Genomic DNA, 15,325 nt, shown 5'->3' with positions numbered 1-15,325 from the left:
GATGTTCGGAAAGCACCCAATGCCTGAGTGTTTTTTTTAGCCGTTTAAGACAGCTGTAGAGATGGCAGTTAGGACTGGAATTGCGTAGTAGGGCACGATTATTTGAAACGTAATTATGTTTTAAAGGCTTATTTCGAAGCAGAAGCCAGCTCGCAGTGTTAACGTTGTTGCGGTTGTTTTTATTAATTCTTATTTGAGTCATTTATAAAGGCTAACGCATGTTAACGCATGCGTCAGTAATAATGCAGTTATTCTATTCTGTCCTCATTTATATAGCCAGCTAACTAAGATCCACATTGTTTTCAGATTTATTAATCAGGCGAGTGGCGCTTCCCCTGTAAAGCGTGCTCTCTCATTATAAATGTGAGTATGTGGCAAAACAAACTTCAACTTACGCTCCTCATTGTTAATTGCCTAATGTCGATGTCCGGAAGGCACCCAATGCCTGAATGTTTATTTACTTAGCCATTTTAAGACTCCTATATAGATGTCTTTTAGGACCGGAATAGCGTAGTAGGGCATGATCATGTGAAAACGTTTTTTTTTTTTTTTTTCAAGGCATATTTCGAAGCAGAAGCCAGCTCGCAGCCTTAACGTTGTTGTTGCTGCTGTTTTTATCAAAACTTTCATTTCAGCCATATATAAAGGCTAGCGCATGCTGAAGCATGCATCAGTAATAATGCTGTTATTACCGTTCCGTCCTCATTTGTATAGCCAGTAAATAAAGATCCACATTGCTTTCAAATTTAGTAATCTGGCGAGTAGTGCTTCACCTGTAAAGCGTGCTCTGTCATTATAATAGTGAGCTTGTGACAAAACAAACTTCAACCTAAGCTGTTCGTTGTTAATTGCCTAATGTCGATGTTCGGAAGGCACCCAATGCCGGAATGTTATTTACTCAGCCGTTTTAAGACGTATGTACAGATTTTACTTAGGATCGAAATTGCGAAATTCGGCACGAATATGTGAAGCGTTTTTCTGTTTTAAAGGCTTATTTCGAAGCAGAAGCCAGTTGGCAGAGTTACCGTTGTTACGGTTGTTTTCATTAAAATTCTCATAAGAGCCATTTATAAAGGCTAACGCATGTTGACGCATACGTCAGTAATAATGCTTTTATTCCATTCTGTCCTCATTTGTATAGCCATCCAACTAAAGATCAACATTGCTTTCAAATTTATAAATCAAGCGAGTGGCGCTTGCCCTGTAAAGCGTGCTCTGTGATTATAATTGTGAGTATGTGGCAAAACAAACTTCAACTTACGCTGCTCGTTGTTAATTCGCCCTTTGCGCGAGTTTTCTGCGCATGCGCGAAGTCGTAGCGGCGGCCGATGGAAACACATTGGACGGCGTCGACGGCGTTTCTCGGCGCCGCCAGTGCACGGGGGCAGGCGCCATGGTTACCGTCACAGGCTTCGCAAAGCGATGCCAACTACATCTGCCGCGCTCGGCTGCCACTCTCTAAGCGTGCCGAGATGCAAGAGGCGGTTGTTCAGGTTTCCTTCGGCGAGCCGTGTATCGTATATAGCACGGCGGGGCCCTCGCATCAGCAGCGTGTGTGACGCGGCCGATATCTGTATCGCAATCGAGGCATGCTGGCGAGGGAACACTACCTCTCCACCTCAGTGTATAAGTAGCCGGCTGATCAATAAACGGGCATTCCTTCTGCTCCCTTTGCTCGCTGCCTCTGGTCACGCTTCGTCCGCGGAACACAACGATACATGGTGCCAGAAGTGGGGTGAGCGTCGACGTCCGGTCTGGGTGAACCAAAGATACCACTGCAAGATCGGCCCAATGGATTTCCTGAAGCTACCAACACCGCTGAGCTCGGCCGGGGAAATTGCCAAGAACTGGCAAGCATTCAAGCAAAGGTTCGAATTTTTCCTCGTCGCATCAGAACCAACCGACAAGCCTCGATCAGAGTCGTGCAAGGCGGCACTTCTACTGAGTGTGGCAGGCGAGGAAGCCATCGAGACCTTCAACACGTTCGGCTTCGGCGAGGGCGAGAGCAAGAGTGACTACGCTACGGTCATTAGGAAGTTTGATGCGTACTGTGCGGCTCAGCAGAACGAAGTGCATGAGCGCTACGTCTTCCGCACGCGAGTCCAGGCCCCTGGTGAGCCGTTTGAACCTTTTCTACGAGACTTAAAAACCCAGGCACGAGCATGCAACTTCGGCTCTCAGATGGAGGCAATGATCAGGGACCAAATTGTTTTTGGTACAAATGACGAGAAAGTTCGGGAAAGTTTGCTGCGTGACACCACACTGACGCTACAGAAGGCTGAGCAGACTGCTAAAGCAGCTGAAGTGGCAGCTGAGCAAAAGAAAGTATGGACACGGGAGGAAAGCCACATTGATGCGATGCACAAGGAACACTTGTGCAGACAAAGAGTGTTGCCCAGACGTAACACTTGTCGTAACTGCGGACGTATGCACGCGCCACGAAGCTGTCCGGCATTCGGAAAAACATGCCGGAAGTGCCAACGACCTAATCATTTCGCTATCTGCTGCAGAAAGGCTGCCGAGGTTGGCGAACTTCACGGCGCAGAAGATAACTGCGACATTCTGGATGTATCGCGCAGCGTGGCAAGCCAACACGACTGGACAGTGCGTGCCCAAATCAAGAACATGCCGTTCGAATTCAAGGTAGATACAGGAGCGCAAGCAAATCTACTACCCTTGGGATGCTACCGTAAAATTCGCCCCAAGCCGCCCCTGAAACCCAGCAGCACGGTGTTGCGCTCCTACGGCGGCGGTGTGATTAAGCATGAGGGTGTCATTCGTACAGAAGTAGCACTGGGTGACCGCTGTGCTGTCCTCGATTTCTTCGTGGTGACCAAGGGGCGTCAGGCCATTTTGGGCCTACATGCCAGCGAGACGCTGGGACTCGTGTCACGCGTACATACAGTTTCACAAAATAGCTCCGAGGAGATTACAAAGACGTTTCGCCACTTGTTCACAGGAACCGGGTGCGTGGAAAGGGTCTATCGGATGGTTCTGCGTGACGATGCTACGCCAGTAGTCCAAACAGCCCGGCGAGTACCGCTGGCCCTCCAGGAGCCCCTTCGAGAAGAACTAGCGCGCATGGAGCGCGCCGGCATTATTGCCAAGATCACAGAGCCCACAGACTGGGTAAGCCCATTGGTCATTGTGCGAAAAAAAGACGGGAAGATTAGAGTATGTATCGACCCCAGGCGAATTAACCAGTGTATCAAGAGGGAACATTACACAATGCCGCGACGCGAGGACATCGAGGCAGAGTTAGCAGGTGCTAAAGTTTTCTCGCGCCTTGACGCAAACTCCGGGTTCCACCAAATTCCGTTGGACGACGACACCTCCCGGATTTGCACCTTTGCAACGCCATTCGGGCGCTACAGATTTCTGCGCTTACCGTTTGGTATATCATCAGCCTCAGAGGTATTCGAGAAAACCCTGAATGAAATTGTTGAGGGTCTTCCCGGCGTCAGAGTATACGTCGATGACGTGCTAGTTTGGGGGTCGTCTAGAGAGGAGCATGACATGCGCCTGCAGTCGGTACTGCGAGCAGCAGAAGGCGCTGGATTGACATTTAACCCGGACAAGTGCTCCATTGGTGTCGACAAAATAGAGTTTCTGGGTGACGTAATTGACAAGGACGGGATACAGCCAAGCCCATCACTGATAAAAGGCATGACACAAATGCCACCACCGGCTGATAAGCTCGCGGTACAGAGAATGCTGGGCGTCGTGAACTATTTCAGTAAGTTCATGCCGTCGTTAGCCCAGAGGGCCACCCTTCTCAGAAACATTATCAAGAAAAGTGCTGCGTTTGCCTGGACGCCCAATCACGCTAAAGAGTGGAGGCAGCTGTGCGACAGTCTAAGTACTCCGCCCTTGCTGACCATTTTCGGTCCAACAAAACCAACAAAGGTGTCTTGTGATGCATCGCGAAACGGAATCGGGGCCGCGCTATTGCAGTGTCGCAACGACACATGGAAGCCGGTAACGTACGCTTCTCGAGCACTGACAGAGTGCGAACAGCGGTAATCGCAAATTGAAAAGGAGGCGTTGGCGGTTGTGTACGGCTGCGAGAAATTCAATCATTTTGTTTACGGTCGATCGATTATCCTTGAGACTGATCACCATCCCTTGCTCGCTATCTCGCAGAAAGCCATTGGAGACATGCCCCCACGGTTGCAGCGGTTTTTTCTGCGCCTTCTTCGCTACGACGTCAAAATGCAGTTTACTCCAGGAAAGAAGCTACTCCTCGCTGACATGCTGTCCCGGGCAACAACCGAGACCATCGCGGAAAACGACGTCATTAACGACGAGACTGAAGTTCACGCAGTGAGTGTGATCTCTTTACGTGTTACCGAGAGCACTTGGGGAAGGTTGGCAAAGGAAAATAGTCGTGATGAAGACCTAAAGCAAGTGTGTGACGATCTGGCGGCCGGAAAACCACTTAAAGGACAGTGGAAGCCGTTTGAGGGAGAAGTTTCTCATGTGAAAGGCATACTCTTAAAGGGGTGCAAAGTTGTCATTCCAACTTCCATGAGAAAAGAAACCTTGCAACGAATTCATCAATGCCATCTGGGCATTAATAAATGCAAATCAAGGGCACGGCATCTGGTCTTCTGGCCAGGAATAAACTCCGATATAGAAGCATTTATACAGACATGTTCTGCGTGCAGGACACACGCCTACAGACAGCCACCGGAGCCGTTAATGTTGCGCCCGGTACCTAATCAACCATGGCATCGTGTAGGCATATATATTTTTGAGCATGGCGGACGGTCATACCTATGCATCTACGACGCACTATCAAACTTTCCTGAAGTAGAGCTGCTGAAAGATACTTCCGCGAAGACTGTCATTGAAGCAACAAGCGCGATGTTCGCCAGATACGGCATACCAGTGGAAGTTTGTTCAGACAATGGACCCCAATTTTCTGGCCATGCTTTTGCCGCTTTTGCTCGAACGTACGACTTCCACCACATCACTTCAAGCCCTAGGTACCCCCAATCCAACGGTCTGGCGGAAAAGGGCGTTCAAGTAGTGAAGAGGATTTTAAAGAAAACCATTGAAATGAATAAAGATTTTTGGCTCGGTCTTCTTGCTTACAGATCAACGCCAATGGAATACGGGCCATCACCAGGCGAGGTGCTTCAGGGAAGAAGACTTCGGACAACGTTACCCGACGTCCTGCCATCTCCAATCCACAACGTGCAGAAGCGTCATCAGACCGAAAATTCAAACCGACAACTAGCACCGCTTAACCCTGGAGACACGGTCCGCTTCAAAAAGGGGGCATGGGCGACGAAAGGTCAAGTCACTCAAGTTTCCGGATATCCCAGGTCCTATAACATAATCACCGAAGACGGCACAATCTTGCGCCGCAATCGCCGGCGTCTGCTGCCTACAAGGGAGGCGTTTCGACAGAAAGGCTGCTATCAGCCCGACAACAACCCCTGCCAAGTAGCAGATCACACTTCTTCAGAATCCAGCAGCCGGAATTCCACAGGGTCAACGGCCACAACTGCCAGCATTCCTGCCTCCGTCAACTCTCCTGCAACAGTACAACAGCACCAACAATCTGTATGCAGAAGATCTACCCGAGAACGAGGGCCGCCACAGAGGCTTGCTTATGATCGAAACTTTGTGCAGATTTCCTAGGTTCGGTATTTCATTTCTATCCCATGTTTGTTTTCCTTTGAAAGAAAAGGGGATGTATCGTATATAGCACGGCGGGGCCCTCGCATCAGCAGCGTGTGTGACGCGGCCGATATCTGTATCGCAATCGAGGCATGCTGGCGAGGGAACACTCCCTCTCCACCTCAGTGTATAAGTAGCCGGCTGATCAATAAACTGGCATTCCTTCTGCTCCCCTTGCTCGGTGCCTCTGGTCACGCTTCGTCCGCGGAACACAACGATACAAGCCGCGACCAACAACGACGTGAAGCTTGAATTAGGGCCACCAAGCGTCCAGATGTGAATGGCCGACCTTAGCAACAGACTGCGTACTCTCGACTGTGCGAAAAACACTTCGTTACAGGTATGTATGCATCTAAAGGAAATGTGCATGAAGAAAAGTATCTACCGGAGTTTGCACCAAGCCTGTAACCCACCAGCGATAGCCACAATGAGCATTTGTTCGGCGCGTCTGATGGGGATGTATTTTGTAGTTTGTTTTCCTTATGTGCGAAGGAGCCGGGTAGCGCAGATTTCACTGGTGGCTGTGTGCGCTACACCGTAATGTTTAGCATGTTTTATCGCGACTACCGCCTGACTAAAAAGAAGAAAAACATTGGGCGTTTGTTCTGATGCACCGCCGTTCGCGAGCCGAGTGGTTGAGCTGGTCATCAGGCTCGCGAACGGCAGTGCATTAAAACGCCGTATTTTTTTCTTGTTATTCAGATGGCAGTCACGATAAAGCATGCTAAATATTACGGCCTAGCGCACACAGCCACCTGTGATATCTAAGCTACCGGGCTCTTTCGCGCATAAAGAAACAACGAAATACATCGCCCTCAAGCCCCGGCGCAACTAAAGCAATCACGCACCGAAGAAATTCTCATTGCAGCTATCACTGCTGCGTTAAAGTCTGGGTACAAACTCCAGTAGGTACTTTTCATCATGCGTATTTCCTTTAGATGCATACATACCTGTAGTATCTGTGTTTTTGCGCTCGGAGCATATGACGCACACTCTTGCACGACGCACAGTATTTTTTTAACCCTCAAGGCTCGCCTTCGTGCACGCCAAAGCAATCGGATTTTGTTCCTTTGGTGCACGCAATCAGATGCACGTCGTTAGGGAGCTTGATAATCGTCGTCTTCGTCCAACCGTTTGCAACGGCAAGGAAACCGCCCGGCACAAATGAGTCTCCTGGAGGGTTCATGCTCGTTCACATGCAGAGTGGATCGCTCTGGACGTAGAACAGGGTTGGTTCCTGGCCGAGATGCGCATCCGATATGTAGGAGATGCACATGTGTCACCAAGTCGTTGCTTCCGCAGAAATCGCGGCGGAGGGAGAAAGGTTGTGGATCCTTTCACAAAAGAATGACCATTCCGTATGCACCGAGAACCTTTTCACCACTGCGACCACATCCGTTGTGACTCCCGAGGGCAGAAACCGAGCGCTGAATCATCCGTTGCCAGAAAAATGCCGCGCGTTTCCTGCAGGTGTGCATTCTGGCCGGGACAATGCCCTTTTCAGGGGGGGGGGGGGGGGGGGTGTATAAGTGCCTCTCTGCCGAGCTTCGTAGATGAAATCCTATAGCTGCACGCTTGTAGATGACGCGAGGACGAAGCGACGCCCATTGCGCCATGCCGGCGCCGCGGTGACCGCAATGTACTCAATAACTCAAGACACCCCGCGCATATGCGCCGCTCGAAGTCAAAGGAAACGATTCCACCTAACTCTGCAGCATCAACAAACCCCTGGCTGCTTTGCCCTTTGAGATCCCTCTCTCTCTCTCTCTCTCTCTCTCTCTTTCTCTCTCTCTCTGCCTCCGCGCTCTCCTGCCGGCCGAAAACCTGCACGCTGAGAGCGTATCATTCTGTCACGTCGAACACGGCCCGCTCTACAAGCTCTCACAATACGAAGATAGTATATGCGTGCGTTACGAGTGGATTGTGAAAATGCTGTACATTCCCCCATACTGCGTGAACATGATATACTGCAATCACTGTCACTACTTTCCGCCCCGAGGCCAAAAACGGGGGAGCTTTCCCTTTCTACCTGCGTTGGCGTGGCCATTTCGTATGGTGCGCTTTCGCATCGTCTGCTACACTGCCGTTCAATGTGTTTCTCGCCCGCTCCCGCATGATGGCGCCACATCTTCCCGCAAAAGGCGGATTGCCTAATGTCGATGTCCGGATGGAACTCGAAGCCTGAGCGCTTATTTATTTAGACGTTTTAAGACTGCTATACACATGTCTTTTAGGACCGAAATATCATAGTAGGGCATGATCATGTGAAACGTTTTTTTCGTTTCAAGGCTTATTTCGAAGCAGAAGCCAGCTCGCAGCCTTAACGTTGTTGTTGCTGCTGTTTTTGTCAAAACTTTCATTTAAGCCATATATAAAGGCTAACGCTTGCTGAAGCGTGCATCAGTAATAATGCCGCCATTCCGTTCCGTCCTCATTTGTACTGCCAGCTAAAAAAAGTATCCACCTTCCTTTCAAATATAGTAATCTTGGAAGTAGCGCTTCCCCTGGAAAGCGTGCTCTGTTAATATAATTGTTAGTATGCGGCAACACAAACTTCCACTTACGCTGTTCTTTGTTAATTTTCTAATGTCGATGCTCAGAAGGCACCAAATGCCTGAATGTTATTTACTCAGCGGTTTTAGGACATCTGTATAGATGTTATTTAAGACCGGAATTCCGTAGTAGGGCATGATAATGTGAAGCACCGTTTTTTGTTACAAAACTTATTTCGATGCAGAAGCCAGCTCGCAGTCTTAACGTTGTCGTTCCTGTTGGTTTTATGAAAACTTTTATTTGAGACATTTGAAAAGGATAATGCATGCTGACGTATGCGTCAGTAATAATGCGCTTATTCCGTTCTGTCCTCATTTGTATAGCCAGCTAACTAAAGATCCACATTGCTTTCAAATCTAATAATCAGGCGAGTGGCGCTTCCGCTGTAAAGCGTGCTTTGTCATTATATTTGTATGTGTCAAAACAAACTTCAACTTACGCTGTTCGTTGTTAATTGGCTAATACCGATATTCGGAAGGTACCCAAAGCCACAAGTATTTATTTACTTAGCCGTTTAAGACAGCTGTAGAGATTTCATTTAGACTTAAATTGCGTAGTAGGGCACGGTTATGTTAAGCATATTTCTGTTTTAAAGGCTTATTTCGAAGCAGAAGCCAGCTCGCAGTGTTAGCGTTGTTGATGCTGTTGTTATCAAAAATTTCATTTGAGCCATTTATAAAGTCTAACGCTTGCTGACACATGCGTAAGTAATAATGCTGTTATTCCGTTCCGTCCTCATTTATATAGTCAGCTAGTTAAACATCCACATTGCTGTCAGATTTAATAATCTGGCTCGTAGCACTTCCACTGTAAAGCGTGCTCAGTTATTATAATTGTGAGTATGTGGCAAAACAAACTTCAACTTATGCTGTTCGCTGTTAGTTGCCTATTGTCGATGTTTGGAAGGCACCCAATGCCTGAATATTATTTACTCAGCCGTTTTAAGACATCTGTAGAGATATTACTTAAGACCGGAATAGCGCAGTAGGGCATGAATATGTGAAACGTTTTTTTTGTTTTTGTTTTTGTTTTTGTTTCAAGGCTTCTTTCGAAGCAGAAGCCTGCTCGCAGTCTTAACGTTGTTTTCCTGCTGTTTTTATCAACGCTTTCATTTGAGCCCGTTTATAAAGGTTAAAGCTCGCTGACGTATGCGTAAGTAATAATGCTGTTATTCCGTTCCGTCCTCATTTATGTAGCCAGCTATTAAACATCCACATTGCTGTCAAATTTAAAAATCTGGCAAGTAGCTTCCCCTGTAAAGCGTGCTCTGTCATTTTAATAATGAGTATGTGGCAAAACAAACTTCAACTTATGCTTTTCGTTGTTAATTACCTAATGTCGATGTTTGGAAGGCACCCAATGCCTGAATGTTACTTACTCAGCCGTTTTAAGACAGCTGTAGAGATGTTATCATGAGTGCATCATGAGGAAGGCCGGTATGGACGAGTATTGAGCTGGAGTGAAGATTGCTGGGAAACGTATCAACAACCTTAGATATGCGGATGATACCACTTTATTGGCAGAAAGGGAAGTGGAACTCAAGAGACTTCTGATGCGCCTAGAAGAGGAGAGTGAGAAATTTGGGCTTAAACTGAACATTAAAAAGACACAGATCATGGCGTCTTGCCCTATAGAGTCCTGGAGCATCAAGGGACAAGAAGTGGACGGTGTGACAGATTTTCTCTTCTTGGGCTCCAAGATTACCTCGGATGGAGACTGCAGTCATGAAAGTAGGAGACGCCTGGTTCTGCGAATTAGAGAAGTGGCTAGCCTTGACCGCCTAGTAAAGAGCAGAGACATTATACTGCCAAGCAAGATCCGTATAACTCGTGCTATGTTCTTTCCGGTTGTGATGTATGGATGCGAGAGTTGGACTGTGAAGACGACTGACCGCCGAAGAATAACGCGTTTGAATTGTGGTGCTGGTGAAGACTCTTGAGAGATTCTTGGACGGCCAGAAGATCAAATCAGTCGACACTGTCGACCATAAACCCTGACTGCTCATTGGAGTGTCAAATTCTAAAGTTAAAGCTCAGCTACTTTGGGCATCTGATGAGAAGAGAGGAGTCGCTGGAGAAGATTTGATGTTGAGAAAGGTTGAGGGTAACTAGAGAAGGAGTAGGCAGCGAACGCGATAGTTGGGTGGCATCCTCGAGGCGCTGCGGATGAAGTTAAGTGATGTTAGGAAGACAGTGAGAGACCGGAAAGCGTGGCGTGATATGGTCCATATGGTCACGAAGAGTCGGACACGACTAAACGACCGAACTGAACTGAACTGAAAGATATTATTTAAGGCCGGAATTGCGTAGTAGAGGATGATTATGTGAAACATGTTTTTTTGTTGTTGTTGTTGTTTCGAGGCTTCTTTCGAAGCAGAACCCAGCTCGCCGCCTTAGCGTTGTTGTTTCTGCTGTTTAAACTTTCACTTGAGCCATGTATAAAGGCTAACGCATGCTGAAGCATGCATCAGTAATAATGCTGTTATTCCGTTCCGTTCTCATTTGTATAGCCAGCTAAAAACATATCCACCTTCCTTTAAAATATAGTAATCTTGGGAGTAGTGCTTCCCCTAGAAAGTGTGCTTGTTCAATATAATTGTGAGTATGTGACAAAACAAATTCAACTTACGCTGTTCGTTGTTAATTGCTTAATGACGATGTTCGGAAGGCACCCAATGCCTGAATGATATTTACTCAGCCATTTTAAGACAGCTGTAAAGATGTTATTTAGGACCGGAGTTGCGCGGTAGGGCGCGATTATGTGAAACGTATTTCTGTTTTAAAGGCTTATTTCGATGCAGACGCCAGCTCACAGTGTTAATGCTGTTGTCGCGGTTGTTATTAACAACACTTTCATTTTAGCCATCTATAAAGGCTAACGCTTGCTGACGCATGCGTAGGTAATAATGCTGTTATTCCATTCCGTCCATTTATATAGCCAGCTAATTAAACATCCACATTGCTGTCAAATTTAAGTCTGGCTAGTAGCGCTTCCCCTGTAAAGCGTGCTCTGACTTTATAATAGTGAGTATGTGGCAAAACAAACTTCAACTTACTCTGTAAGTTGTTAATTGCTTAATGTCGATGTTCGGAAGGCACTCAATGGCTGAGTGTTTATTTACTTAGCCGTTTTAAGACAGCTGCATAGATGTTATTTAAGACCAGAACTGCGAAGTAGGTCACGATTATCAGAAACGTGTTTTTTTTTGTTTTAAAGGTTATTTCGAAGTAGAACCCAGCTCGCAGTGTTAACGTTGCTGTTGCTGTCGTAGTTATCAAACTTTTGACTTGAGCTTTTATAAAGGCTAACGCATGTTGGCGCATGCGTCAGTAATAATGCTGTTATTCCGTTCTGTCCTGATTTGCATAACCAGCTAAATAAATATTCGCATTGCTTTCAAATTTAATAATCAGGCGAGTAGTGCTTCACCTGTAAAACGTGCTCTGTCATTATAATTGTATGTGATCAAACAAATTTCTACGCTGTTAGTAGTTAATTGCCTAATGGTGATGTTAAAAAGGCACCCAATGCCTGAGTGTTTATTTACTTAGCCTTTTTAAGACAGCTGTATAGATATTATTTTGGACCGGAATAGCGTAGTAGGGCATGATTGTGTGCAACGTATATATGTTTTAAAGGCTTATTTCGAAGCAGAAGCCAGCTCGCAGCGTTAACGTTGTTTCTGCTGTGTTTCTCAATATTTTCATTTGAGCCATTTATAAAGGCTAGCTTATGTGGACGCATCCGTCAGTAATAATGCTGTTATTCCGTTCTTTGGTCATTTGTATAGCCAGCTAACTAGAGATTCACATTGCTTTCAAATTTAATAATCAGGCGTGTGGCGCTTCCCCTGTAAAGCGTGGTCTGTCATTATAATTGTGAGTATGTGGCAAAACAAACTTCAGCTTACGCTGTTCGTTGTTAATTGCCTAATGTTGATGTTCGGAAGGCACCCAATGCCTGAATGTTATTTACTTTGCAGTTTTAGGACATCTGTATAGGTTTTATTTAAGACCGAAATTGCGTAGTAGGGCATGATTATGTGAAACGTTTTTTTTTTCTTTTTTTTTTTTTGTTTCAAGGCTTATTTCGAAGCAGAAGCCCGCTCGCTGCCTTAACATTGTTGTTGCTACTGTTTTTGTCAAAACTTTCATTTAAGCCATATATAAAGGCTAACGCTTGCTGAAGCGTGCATCAGTAATGTTGCTGATATTTCGTCCTGTTCTCATGTGTATAGCCAGCTAAACATTTTGGAGGACGCTTAAGTTTTGCCTTTAAGAATGGAACGCGACAGCACTAGACACACCATAGTGCGCCCGGCACTGGTAGACGCAACCGGTTTCATACACACGTTGTTGTTGTTGTGGCTGTATAGGAAGAAGGAAAAGAAAATGCACGGGCCTGCTACAGGCTCTGTAGCTGAGCCACCTCTGCTGCCTCGGGCAGACAGAAGAGAAAATAGAGAAGAAAGAAAAGGAAGAGGGAGGGAAAGATTGGTTGGTTGGTTGGTTGGTTCATAGGAAGGGAAAGGCGCAGTATCTGTCACACTTGCTCTGTGGACACCTGAACCGCGCCGTAAGGGAAGGGATGAAGGTGGGAGTGAAAGTGGATAGAGAGAAAGGGGGGCCGTAGTGGAGGGCTACGGATAATTTCGACCACCTGGGGATCTTTAACGTGCGCCGACATCGCACAGCACACGGACGCCACTTCGTTTCGCCTCCATCGAAACGCAGCCGCCGAGGCCGGGATTCGATCCCGGGAACTCCGGCACAGTAGTCGGGCGTCTTACCACTGCACCACCCCGGCGGGGCAAGGAGGGAAAGACGCGCGCCGCAACAACAGTCGTCGTCCACCACCGAAGAGGTGGCGGGTGCAATGACGGCCTACAACAGGTAAAAATGCTAACAGGGTAGCCCCCACCGCAAGCTGCAGTGACCTACCTGTCCCAGCCCCATCACGTCTCTCAAGAGCGAGGTCATGTTCCTATGCTTCATGCCCAAGCGGTGACGTCATCACTTCCCCTAGCGGCCTCTGTGAGAGAACCTTTTCGCTCCAGTCATTGCTCCAGTTCGGGCGTACAAGCGTTCCTTCGCTTACAATGCGGCTGAGGCGTGCACTGAGAACGAAGGCTCTGTTTCGAATTCCTACATAGAGATATTCATTTTTTATTTATTAATCCATCCGGGACGTAGAAGCGCTGCCAGTCACCTAGCCGAAACGCGCGGCCTCAAGTTGCAGTCGTAGTTCGTTGGCAACATCGTTGCCGATCCAAGCCGGCGCGATGATCTCGGAGGCCGTGCGCTGCCTATCTTATTCCGTGTGCCACACGCATGATAGCGCTACGTGCTATTCGGGCGTCTTACCACTGCACCACCCAGGCGGGGCTGGGTGAATACCAAAAGTTAAGATTTGGTAGATGCCCCACCGTAGTGGTGCAGTGGTAAGACGCCCGACTACTGTGCCGGAGCTCCCGGGCTCGAACCCGATCACGGCGGCTGCGTTTCGATGGAGGCGAAACGAAATGGCGTCCGTGTGCTGTGCGATGTCAGCACACGTTAAAGATCCCCAGGTGGTCGAAATAATCCGTAGCCCTCCACTACCGCCTCCCCTTCCTCTCTTTCCACCTTCACTCCCACCTACCTCCCTTCCCTTAGAGGCGCGGTCATACCAAAAGTCCAGGTGGCGCAGTGGCAAGACGCCCGACTACTGTGCCGGAGTTCCCGGGTTCGAACCCGACCTCGGCGGCTGCGTTTCGATGGAGGCGAAACGTAGTGGCGTCCGCGTGCTGTGCGATGTCAGCGCACGTTAAAGATCCCCAGGTGGTCGAAATTACTCCGTAGCCCTCCACTACGGCTCCCCTTTCTCTCTTTCCACTTTCACTCCCACCTTCATCCCTTCCTTTACGGCGCGGTTAAGGTGTCCACAGAGCAAGTGTGACAGTTACTGCGCCTTTCCCTTCCTGTGAACCAACCAACCAAGATGCCCCGCCGGGGTGGTGCAGTGGTAAGACGCCCGACTACTGTGCCGTAGCTCCCGGGTTCGAACAAGACCACAGCGGCTACGTTTCGATGGAGGCGAAACGAAATGGCGTCCGTGGGCTGTGCGATGTCAGCGTTGTTGCTGTTGTGGCTGTATAGGAAGAAGGAAAAGAAAATGCACGGGGCTGCTGCTGGCTCTGTAGCTGAGTCACCTCCGCTGCCTCGGGCAGACAGAAGAGAAAATAGAGAAGAAAGAAAAGGAAGAGGGAGGGAAAGACGCGCGCCGCAACAACAGTCGTCGTCCTCCACCGAAGAGGTGGCGGGTGCTATGACGGCCTACAACAGGTACAATTTCGGACAGGCTAGCCTCCGCCGCAAGCGGCAGAGACCTACTTCTCCCAGCCCCATCAGAATGGCAGCGCACGTTAAAGATCCCCAGGTGTTCGAAATTTTCCGTAGCCCTCCACTATCAGCTCCCCTTTCTCTCTTTCCACCTTCACTCCCACCTACCTCCCTTCTCCTATGGCGCGGTTCAGGTGTCCACAGATCACGTGTTACAGATACTGCGCCTTTTCCTTCCTGTGAACCAATTATTATTATTTGATGAGCATGCAAGACCGACATTATAAGCATGATGCCAGCCAGTAGTGTCTCTTCAATGGTTCACACATTACCTGTGGATGTCCACAGGGTGAAGTCATCAGCATTTAAAGAGTGCGGGTGGGCGGGAACCTGAAGCAGACCCAGATGTTTAGGGGGCGTTAGTACAGTCGGCCTCAACGGAGTTTAAATTTGATTTAGAGGATAGAAAGTTTATGTCACAATTCTCTGTGTACACATGTACCACGCCATAAAGGAAGGGAGGATTGTAAAACAGTATTCACCCTCTTTACTCGATGCATCATTCACTGCCACATTTGAAACAAATGCGTAGCAGAATGCGGCACTTAGGCTTTCGCCTTGCACCACTTTAGTCGCCAAAGTGTCTCGTACTTTTCACCAGTCCTTAGTCGCGGAGTTTCCAGCCCCCGTTCTTCAGGCCTGCATGCGAGGAGCGGGGAGTAGGGGGACTTCTAAATCGGTGGAAAATAACGTTTTATTCAATC

The 15,325-nt window shown here is 48.0% G+C and overlaps 1 protein-coding gene across 1 annotated transcript; it reads left to right on the top strand.

The window, feature by feature from the left end:
* Positions 1 to 1,715: 1,715 nt before the first annotated feature.
* Positions 1,716 to 4,251, top strand: LOC146178899 (uncharacterized; the record flags this gene model as incomplete). The annotated part of the gene is made up of 2 exons (XM_084580065.1): positions 1,716 to 3,129; positions 4,144 to 4,251. Coding segments are annotated over exons 1-2 (1,446 nt in total), but the record flags the coding sequence as incomplete, so codon positions are not given.
* Positions 4,252 to 15,325: the final 11,074 nt, after the last annotated feature.

The sequence above is a fragment of the Amblyomma maculatum genome, chromosome 9, assembly GCF_055883805.1.
Source record: "Amblyomma maculatum isolate TAMU_Amacu chromosome 9, ASM5588380v1, whole genome shotgun sequence".
Lineage (NCBI taxonomy): Eukaryota > Metazoa > Arthropoda > Arachnida > Ixodida > Ixodidae > Amblyomma > Amblyomma maculatum.
The sequence above is the reverse complement of the archived record's forward strand: the minus strand, read 5'-3'. Positions and strand labels throughout refer to the sequence as shown.